At 39.6% G+C, this 11478-nt stretch overlaps 1 protein-coding gene across 1 annotated transcript; it reads right to left on the minus strand.

Moving 5' to 3' along the window:
• Positions 1-7382: 7382 nt before the first annotated feature.
• On the minus strand, positions 7383-10365 carry SYCE3 (synaptonemal complex central element protein 3). The gene is made up of 3 exons (XM_053691821.1): positions 10226-10365; positions 8011-8127; positions 7383-7636 (listed from the first exon to the last, which is right to left on the minus strand). The coding sequence occupies exons 2-3, from the start codon at positions 8117-8119 to the stop codon at positions 7479-7481; spliced, it is 267 nt and encodes an 88-aa protein (XP_053547796.1). The 5' UTR covers positions 8120-8127; positions 10226-10365; the 3' UTR covers positions 7383-7478.
• Positions 10366-11478: the final 1113 nt, after the last annotated feature.

Genomic DNA, 11478 nt, shown 5'->3' on the forward strand with positions numbered 1-11478 from the left:
TGTCCATGACTGAAACATCAGATCAATAACCTCCATACAGAGAGCCACTGACGGCCGAGGAAGGGACTGAAGAGCAAGACACGTATTAAAAATCTTTCACTTTCTTGCTTCTGTCAGAAAAATCTTCATCTCTAGAGAATCTATAATGGTCCCCAAAAATACCACTCTATTAGACGGAATTAAGGAACTTTTTCATAAATTCACCTTCCAACCGTGGGAGCGCAGAAAACCTAGAAGGCTGATTTGTATATTTAGACAGAATTAACTGTCAAAGTGCCAAATTCTCCTATATCAAAACAGGGAAAGAAATAGGCACTTACCTCAAAAATCTGTCCAACAGCAGGACAGCTCACTTGGTATGAGAGGGGCTTCCTTCCTCAGATGGACCTGTGGAAAAAAGAAAAAGCTGAGTAAACTTACTCAAACTTTCAACCAAGGGCAGCATGAAATTACTTGGGAGGCCCAGTGGGGATTATATCCCACAAGTTCCCAAATGCTTAAAAGCCACCACTTGCTCTACTGAAGAGACTGACATGGACTACGGCTAAACCCCATAGAAAACCAGAGCAAACTTGTTCTGCTTAAAAAAATAAACTCTTGATTGAAGAATGACCCCTGGTTGCCTAATGGAGTGTTTGGTTCCTGGATGTTTAGTGGAATGCATGATCCCTGGATGTCTAGTGGAGTGCATGATTCCTGGTTATATAGTGGGATGCATTACTCCTGATTGTCTAGTGGGGTGCACAACTCCTGATTGTCTAGTGGGGTGCATGACTCCTGGTTGTCTAGTGGAAAGGAGTGCATGATTCCTGGGTGTCTAGTGGAGTGCATGACCTCTGGTTGTCTAGTGGGGTAAGTGACCTCTGCATATATAGAAACATAGATATTGACGGCAGATAAGAGCCATAGGCCCAGCAAGTCTGCCCGATATTACCCAACAGTATAAACTTATCTAGTTCGTAGGATAGCCTTATGCTTGTCCCAGGCATTTTTGAGCAAAATATGCAAAATTTCCAGAGCCTAGGCCAGCAGAAAAATATAACCCTGCACCTTTTTCAGGAGTATATTATATGTTATGCGTGGTCTCCACTTGGTTATCTCTGTATAAATTATATTTCTCCAGATGTACTATAGTTCCAGTTAATTAGGTTACGTTCTTTAGGTATAACGTTACAATCTACCTTAAGGTAATTGGCGTCTCTTGATCATATTACCAGTGGCTTGTTGCCAAAAAAAAGCATCAACAGATACACAAGAGGAGACAAGGGACAGCAGTTTGCAGAATCCATGGCAAGTGAAGGATGCTAGATGACATTTAATGCAGAACTTTACATTTGATACCTGGATAAAAGCAGCTTCCTACATGTGTGAAAACCCTGTTATTTTTAGCAAATTATCTCCAGGACCTGCATCTTTTCGGTATCTTCAGGACCCTCTGTAACACTTCTATATCTAAAGCCATGAGTGACAGAGAGATTGTGGGAAGTCAGGAAACCCCAGCTGTTGCCCGAGCCCTTGGGACATTGGCTCTGGTGGCTATCACTGCAGCTTTTATCAAGTGGTTTGTCACCCATGAAAAAAAAGAACTATCAGTTAAAGAGAATGGTTCAAACTCACAAAGGCAGAGTGATATAATTATAGAAAATTATAAATGTGAAACAGAAATACCTAATGTTCAAAATGGAATACCTGGAGTTGTTCCACCACAGCAGGATGTCACTGATGAGACAGAGGAATCGGGGTCTTGTAAGTGCATTGAAGATGTGGGCTTATTAAAGGTACAGCTTGTGGTGGATGGTTGCCAGATGCAAGGAAGCTCTCTAAATACAACTGACATTTCACGCATAAATTATAATAAGGTCCTGGAAACAAGCAGAATTATAAAAGCATTTGCTGATAACAACCCACCCAAGGCACCACGACTTACTGACATGGCACTTAAGGGTGAGATTCAGATCAGTTCAATTTCATCCTCAACTGTCTTTTCCCCTGTGGACAGTACAAATGTCAGTGTGACTGTTTTGTCAGCATTTTCTGATGGCACTGCAACAAACAATACAAGTGATCAGAAAATGCCATTCGATGATTGCTATCTACAAGGACAGAGTGAGCATGTATCCAGTGTAACAGTAAACTGCTCAGAAGAGCCGGATAGCAGCTGTGAAACTGGAAAACAACACATCAGAGACAAACAAAGCAGTGAAATGTCTGTGAAGTCCCTGGGGAGCCAAGAAAAAATGCTTCCTGGCAACCTACTGTCAGAAGGTTTTATGCAACAGAGCAGGGTGAAGATGGGATGGCAAGCAGGTAATATAGCCTGGAGGGTGGGCACACTTAAGGTACCACTATGTGACTTATTCATGCAAAGAAACAAAAGACCTAAAGAAGGGCAGAGTAATGTTCTGTCATCAATTAGCAATACAAATCATGAAGACAATATAAGAACTTTAGTGTGTGAAGTTGAAGGAACTGCAAATTGCTGTTTAACACCATCAGCTGTAGATAAGGTGATTTATAAAGACCAATCTACTTATAGTCATTTCATTGGGCTCTCAGAGGATTCTAAAGAAACCACTAAATGCCTGAAAGTAATGACAGAATGTAGAGAACAGAACAGAGCTAAAGAAGTGTTCAACTGCAGCAAAGAAACAGGAGAATTACAATTCTGTGACTTACTGACGGCTGATGAAGGACCACAAGGACTGGTGTATGATGTGTGCCTGGAAGCAAAGAATAAAGACTCTGCTCAAAAATATCTTCATGTTGCTATCAAATCTCACTATAGGAATAGTTTTAAGGACATATCACTCTATAATAATGTGGCTGGAAATTCAAAGCATAGAATTCTCCCACCACAAAGTTATTTAGCAAAAATGACTGAAACAGAAACAAATGATACATCTAAAAAGCAGGCTCTGGATTCTGGTTTGGCTGTTAAAGCAAGTTCAGATAACATGGGCACTGATATGTGCATGAGTTCACCTGCGCAGGTTTTTTGTGCAGATTTGCCTTGGTGTGATAGAAAACTTAATAAAGATGTGCCTCACAATGTCCTGGAACTACAGATAGATGAATATACGTGTAAGGAAAATTACAGTTTGCACCAGCCTGCTGTCACCAAAAGAATATTGTCTCTGCCAGGACCGCAAACACTCTTTTTAAAGAGCAATTTTACGGGACATCCCCAGATAAGGTCAGAGCTGAAGAGTGAGACATGTGAGAGGGAATCTGTAACATTTCTTACAAAGCTTCCTATGTATGGCGGATTAACAGAGGACAAGTTTCCATTGTTAGGGCGAAGAGTGCAGAATCAGTGCTGCCCAGATGACCCTTGCACTGCACATACTGATTATAAAGGTAAAAACAAGTCCTTTGAAACAGACTTAGGAATGATAAACAGACAAATAATTTACAACAGTGAGCACAATTTAACTATTAATGGCACTGACCATAAAAAGTATGTTGCTAGCAGTGTAGGTGACTCTGACCAGCAAAGTAAAGGATGCAGCAGTGCCACCTCAGTGCCATCCTTGTTCAGCAATGAAACTGTGCTACATCCCTGTAAATGGAATAACAAAGGAGCTGGAAATGACTCTGCAGAAATACACATAGAGGGACAGTTAGTTGAAACTGAGCCATATGTCATTACAGACTGCAAGAACAAGTCATCATCAATGGCAATGCATTGTCCAAACACAAGTGAGGCGACTTTCAGCAGAATGTTGATAAAAAAAAAGAGGAATGGCACAAACACTAATAATACAAAGGAAAATCAGAGCAGTGCTGGAAAATGCTGGGCAGTCAGGCAAACACTGCAGGATGAGGCAGGAGAGAAGGACCTTGGTACATATAATATACAGCAACTAAATAAATCCTTAGCTTGTCACACAAAACAACACTCTCCTGACTCTAATGAACCAAAAACAAATGGCAGAGCCTTAATAGCAACTGTTCCTCCGTCACTTGATAATATCAGGGATTGTGACTTCATTCACAATACAGACAGAATACTGGCAAAGGAGCAGGTGCCTTCTGCCCATAGGAGTGGCACTGATAGTTGTAAAGTGAGTAATGACACAATATGGACTGGATCTGAGATAGCAGAAGGGAATCAGCTATCACTTAAGGAAAGATTGTCAGAAATGTCTCATGATATTAAGCATACAATAGTGAAGCCTACACAACCAGACAAAGAAAGTCTGAGCTCAGCTACTGTGTTAGAAACAAGTGCAAAAGTATCGGACAATATGGTGTGTCCTAAAAAGAAGGTGATGAGCCATATTGCTGAAAATGCTTTACAGCTAAATCTTGCATCAGTTACTGAAACAAAAATGCCTCTGATAACCAAGAGTTGTGATAATATTCATTCTGGAGAATCAAGCAATAAAGGCACCCAGCTGGCAAACAGGGCCCAGAGTATGTTGTGTTTGTTAACCAAACATTACTCTTCCACAAGCCCTTGCCTAGAGAGTGCGCCTATTGAAGCGGTGTCCAAAGGTAGTTTTGTTTGTGTGCCTACAGATCTTCAGCATGTGGGCAAAGTCATAAGATTTCATCTCACCTTGGGTTACTGCCCAGAGTTACTAAAGTTAGCAAAAAAGAATAGGGCTACAGAACTTCTTAAAGCAGTTTATATGGTCATCAGTGACAATTACCTTCATGCGCTCAAGAACTCTGCCATCTACAGCCAACTGAGTGGCTCAGAGAGAGAACATGTCCTACAGCTAAGGACAAGGGGAACATTTTCTCTTTGTGTAGCTGAAATGAGAAGCATCTTTAAGCTAAATAAAACTAAGCAGGGTTTATCAGAAATTGACTACTCTGTACCCAAGACTCAGCTTTATGCATTAGATATGGAAAAGAACCATTGGAGAGTTGTGACCAACATCCCAGAGGAGGCCTATCTCAAAGGCTGCAGCATATGTTCTCTCCACAACTATCTGTTTATTGCAGGGGGCATACAAAAGACAGGTAACCCCTCAGCATGCTCCAACAAATTATTTTGTTATAACCCTCTTACAGATATTTGGAGCCAGCTAGCGCCCATGAACCAGGCACGGTCACAGCTAAAGCTGGTTCCATTAGATGGGAATATTTATGCCATTGGAGGAGAGTGTCTGAACACAGTGGAGAAATATGACCCTCGGTTAAACAAATGGACTTTTGCAGCTCCTCTTCCTAAAGGCTCATTTGCTGTGGCTCATGAAGCTACAGCATGTGCTGGAGACATTTACATTTCAGGGGGACATTTATTTTACAGATTACTAAAGTACAGCCCTGTTCATAATGAGTGGGAAGAATGTCCTTTTAATGCCAGTAAGGGCCGCTCTTGTGACATGGTGGCACTTGGGAATAATATTTACAGGTTTGACATAGAAAGAGACTCTGTCAGCATCTACACATATAACACCACAGCCAGGCTCTGGTCAGAATCTGCATGTGTTTTGCCTGGTAGCAAGATACCCTTCAGATGTGCTGTATTAGATGGTGCCATCTACTGTCTAAATAGGGACACAACCACAAGATTTGTAACTGAAGATGGAAAGGCGGACTTTGTATCAGACGGTTTCTGCAGTTTCCCCAGCAGAGGTTTGGGATACCCTTGTCCTGTTGTGCTAAGCCTGCCTGGCTCAGTTGCACAAACTTCCGTATAACTAAATATCCCGTCATTTATCTCTTGAATCAATAAAAACAAATATTGAAGGAAAGTAAATCAACATATTGACAGTTCCTCCGTTGAAAAATGTAAAGTAACATCAGTCTTTCTGTACAGGCTGAATAAATCTTAAGATTTCAGTAAGGAACCTTGGATTGGATTTTAAATTTAGCTGTTTAGATTATTCTACAAATTTCTTTATACAAAAAAGCCTGCCTGGCTTCTAGTAAAGTGTAAATGGCTCCCCAGTTTTATGGCTGGATATTTAAATTATATTGTTACAAAATGTCTAATATTACAGTTAGCACTTTTTAAGCTTGTGTACTTTCTGAACCTCATCTTTTGTTGAATTGTTAGGCTCAATACATTAAGACTGAAAATCCATCTACAGTAAGTGCAGTATTCTAGAGATGAACTTGGGCATCACGCAGTTACCTACCTGTGTTTTCTGCACCCTCTATAAATGTTTTTTTTTCTCTCCATTACACCTCCTTGCTGATTTACTGCTAGACTCTGTCCCTTTTAATGTAACATACAGGAAACATGTACACTGCATGCATGTAACCACACTGATATAACATTAAACTCATACAGTTATGTACTCTGTAATTTTATATACAAGTTATACTGTACATACTCACAGATACAGCCTGTATTGCTAACAGCATAGTCTGTAACCCTATGTACAGCAGATTTAAGTAATGTGCACAGGTCCAGCAGAAATGTCATATACAACATTAGCCTAATCCTACACAAACAATATGCAATACTCTGTAACACTTAATAGATATAATCCTGTAGTAGGCTTTATGCATGTGTACACATGGTCACTAGATTATAAGATCACTGGTATCTCAAGTCTTCTCTTCCTCCTATGTTTCTCCTTATTCCCCATCTCACCAGTACCTCTGTCTCTATGTCTAATTTACACTTGTTCATTTTTTCCTCCTCCTTTGAATTATTCTCTAGCTCGCTCTTGCTATTGAGTTTCATAGGAATTTTTCTTCATGATTTTAATGTAATTTGTAATAGTGTATAACCTACAGTATCAAAATGATGCACTAAATATAATTATTCTCTATTTGTAAAACTACCAAATGAGTCATTTTTATCTTCAACAAACCAAAAGTAATATCTTAATGATCTATGGAGTAAATCTTATATGAGAACACATTTCTTATAGAGTGATTTTGGTGTTAACCCAAATTATCTCTTCTGCGACACAACTGGGTGAAAATAGTGACTTTGTCACTTTAAAGGGACAGTCTAATCAAAATTAAAATGTCCTGATTCAGATAGTAAATGCAATTTTAAATAACTCTCCAATTTACTTTTATCATCAAATTTTCTTTGTTCTCTTGGTATTCGTAGCTGAAAGCTAAACCTAGGTAGGCTCATATGCTAATTTCTAAGCAATTGAAGGCTGCTTCTTATCTCAATGCATTTTAACAGTTTTTTACAGCACTTTACCCTGATAGAAGCTCAGATAACAAGGCTGTACACCCCTCCTCAGCCTGTGAGAACACAGATTTCCATCCTGTGGTGTTCCCATACTTTATTTCAGACCACCACACACGACCTGGTCATATATAGGAAAGAATTAGCAACACCCAGAAGCATGTAACATTTTTATTTAGCTTCAATTGTTATTGTAAATCCAATGTTTTTTGTTCATATATTGCAACAGCTTCTCTGTAACACAACAACTATATCAGGGTCACCCCTTGCTTACAGCACCCATGCAATCCTTCTTAGTTTCTTTAATAGAACAAACATCAACTCTAAAGGCTGCTTCTGTCTCCCAACTGAACTAGTATGGTGCTTATGTCTGCTCCTTGCTCTCGTCTAGCATAGCCTGCCACTTATTTGTAACTTCCTCTTTGCACTTAAGGAAAGCATCCTCCAGTCTCTTTGTTGCACCAGACAGGGCAGGATTTGTGCGTATCACTACCATGTCATACGCCATCCATGATGCCTGCACTAAAGACAAACATACAGATTATGTCTACATCATTAACCCCTTGCTAGCGCTGCAACACATTGCTTAGAACAGCATTGCGTCTATCTTTTGCGGCCAATTGGTTAACCTCAGCGAAGCTTCTATTTGTTTCTGCTAATAAATATGTCATAAAATATCTAAATACAAATTATTGCTCTTTTTTCATTAAAAAAATATTCTGTTTTGTATATTATTAAATATGTGATTATTTGTATATCATTAATATGGTACATGAAGCTTTCCATAAGTTTTTCAATACTAAACAGGATTAAAAAAAATGTACCACTTGTTCTTGTCACAGACAACCACCTGACAACTAATGTATTTGTGAAAAAATGCTGATGAACATATCTACCAGATATCTTCTCCATTTCCTCAAGTAATCTCTCCATATCCTTGTTTAGATCTTTCAGCATTTTGGACGAACTCTCATAGCTGTGAGCGCTGGGCTCTGGCTCCGCCATCTGGTCTACTGGGGAATGCAATAAAATATATAAAAAGGAAAGGGGGTAATTTATTTAACCTGTGATACAACACCCAAAAATAAGACCTGGCTCTGCTGTACCAATGCCTGATTATGTGATTGAGTGTAACATCTGTCTATTTGCCCTGCCCTTTCGGTACAAACAACACCAGTATTTCTCTTGTGACATGGGTATTTTTATTATTATTCTTTATTTATAAAGCACCAACAGATTCTGCAGCGCTGTCCATGGGTAATAAGAGTACCCCTGACTATTTGCCATATGACATGAGTACTTATAGTAACAAATGGTATCGGAGAATAGTGTTGCCCTAGGGCAGGCAATATCACACTCCTCACTATAAACAACTCCTTCAGATTGTCAAAGAAAAGAATTTACAGATAAAAATAGAGTGAGGGTGCTAATATAGCTAAAGATATAAAAAAAAACTTCTCAAAATCATAAAACAATTTATTTAAAAATAATCTAGTAATATATAAAACAAGGGACGTCTCCCTTAACCATTAATAAGACATATTGTACAAGGATGTCACAAAAGGAAAAAAGTGTCCAGTTAGTAATAATACAATATAGGCTAAAACATACCTAGATACAAAATACAAAGGAGCAAAACAGTACTAGCTAGTAATCAAAAAAGAATATACAATGAAACTGCGTAATATATGTAGTATATAGCTTTTAAAGTGCTGATTGCAAATGCCTCTTTAAACCATAGTCTCTTAGGCGTATACCACCAATCTTACACTTTGTGAGTGAAAGTCAGTACCTCTCTTGGCAATGAGTAAATAAATCCTGCTGTGATCAACAAAAGAATTATAACATTTAGGTGAATACCTTCCAAGCGGTATCGATCACTCACAGTCGGATTAACGATACAGTCTCTGTAACAAACAATGGTACCTGTGTTCCTGTTGTTTTTTTGGCAGGTTCTAGGGTTAGTTCACCTCTTGACTTTCACAGAAGGGGGATCCGCTGTTACCTCAAAGGGATTCCTGCACAAGTGAGTTCACCCCACGTGACCGATGGCATCTGACGTCAGGGATGACACTCACAATAGGCAATGTAGTGGAAATTAGCTGACTGCCAGATGTCAAAAGGAAAATGGTGTACCTTTACTCCTGCACTTAGTGCTCTGCATGCAGGAGAGGCCTTGTTAATAGCACAATATTCAATGACGTCAGACGCCATTGGTCATGTGGGGTGAACTCACTTGTGCAGGAATCCCTTTGAGGTAACAGTGGATCCCCCTTCTGTGAAAGTCAAGAGGTGAACTAACTCTAGAACCTGCCAAAAAACAACAGGAACACAGGTACCATTCAGCCAGATTACGAGTTTTGAGCGCTATAGGGAAATTAACGGCTGCAACATTTTCTGCATTATTTCACTCCCCTATAGCGCTGCTATTACAGGTTTGCAAAAAGCAGGCTTGCACGGGCGATATGGTGGCGTTGAGCTCCATGCTTCACCCAAATACAAGCGCTGCTTTGACGTGCTCGTGCACGATTTCCCCATAGACATCAATGGGGAGAGCCGGCAAAAAAAAAAAAAAAAGCCTAACACCTGCGATAAGGGGAGAAAAAGCTCCGTAACGCAGCCCCATTGATGTCTATGGGGAAAGAAAAAGTTATGTTTAAACCTAACATCCTAACATAAAAACCATGTCTAAACACCCCTAATTTGTGTAGCAGGATTTGATTAACCCTTTACCACACTTGTACATGTAATTTTAGCTAACACAGTGCTTAACTTTACAATAAAGTTTATTCATAGTATGTTTGTCTGAATAAACTCCAAACTGTTGATTACACCTACGTGTCCAACCCTAGGGGGCGCTAAAGACTAATATATGTTACACAAATCTAGATGCTAATTGCAAACAAAAAAGGATATATCAATCAATATGATGTAAATATCAACAATACCAGAAGTTAAATTATTAGTATGTCAATTCTGATGTATATCCAGACCAACAAAAGCAGATAGTATATAGACCAATGTACAGATCACCAGTCAACAGCTAATGTATAAAACAATACAGTATATTGAATTATAATATACAGTAACTATTCAGCAGTCATTTATTACACTATATGTGTTAACTTAGCTGAGTCCAAATCCAGGAGTCTTAATAAATGAAAGTCCAGTGTCTAAGGATTTCCAAAATTGTACATCTGTTGAAGTGGTTCATCCGAATATGTCTTCCTATGTGTTGGGCAGCTCCTCTCGTGAAGATGGATGAAGAAACTGGAATCTGTGAAAGAAATCACAAAGAGAGAGGGCGCCTCCTAGTGCAACTCTGTTGGAATAATGATGATAACAGATCAGGTAGATGATATAATACTCACAAAATGAGCAGCACCCATGTGCTAATTGGTGCAGGCTGGGGCATTGCAGTGACCCAGCTACACTGATCCTGCAACAGGATGGTGGATCCAGGTAATCCAGAGAATAATAATTAAGCTCAGGCTTCCAAACCGTAGATAAAACATAATTTATGCTTACCTGATAAATTCCTTTCTTCTGTAGTGTGATCAGTCCACGGGTCATCATTACTTCTGGGATATTAACTCCTCCCCAACAGGAAGTGCAAGAGGATTCACCCAGCAGAGCTGCATATAGCTCCTCCCCTCTACGTCACTCCCAGTCATTCGACCAAGGACCAACGAGAAAGGAAAAGCCAAGGGTGAAGTGGTGACTGGAGTATAAATTAAAAAATATTACCTGCCTTAAAACAGGGCGGGCCGTGGACTGATCACACTACAGAAGAAAGGAATTTATCAGGTAAGCATAAATTATGTTTTCTTCTGTTAAGTGTGATCAGTCCACGGGTCATCATTACTTCTGGGATACCTATACCAAAGCAAAAGTACACGGATGACGGGAGGGATAGGCAGGCTCTTTATACAGAAGGAACCACTGCCTGAAGAACCTTTCTCCCAAAAATAGCCTCCGATGAAGCAAAAGTGTCAAATTTGTAAAATTTGGAAAAAGTATGAAGCGAAGACCAAGTTGCAGCCTTGCAAATCTATTCAACAGAGGCCTCATTCTTAAAGGCCCAAGTAGAAGCCACAGCTCTAGTGGAATGAGCTGTAATCCTTTCAGGAGGCTGCTGTCCAGCAGTTTCATAAGCTAAACGAATTATGCTACGAAGCCAAAAAGAAAGAGAGGTAGCAGAAGCTTTTTGACCTCTCCTCTGCCCAGAGTAAACGACAAACAGAGAAGACGTTTGTCGAAATTCCTTAGTTGCCTGTAAGTAAAATTTTAGAGCACGGACTACATCCAGGTTGTGCAGTAGACGTTCCTTCTTCGAAGAAGGATTTGGGCATAAAGAAGGAACA

Source organism: Bombina bombina, chromosome 9 (genome assembly GCF_027579735.1).
Source record: "Bombina bombina isolate aBomBom1 chromosome 9, aBomBom1.pri, whole genome shotgun sequence".
NCBI classification, from domain to species: domain Eukaryota; kingdom Metazoa; phylum Chordata; class Amphibia; order Anura; family Bombinatoridae; genus Bombina; species Bombina bombina.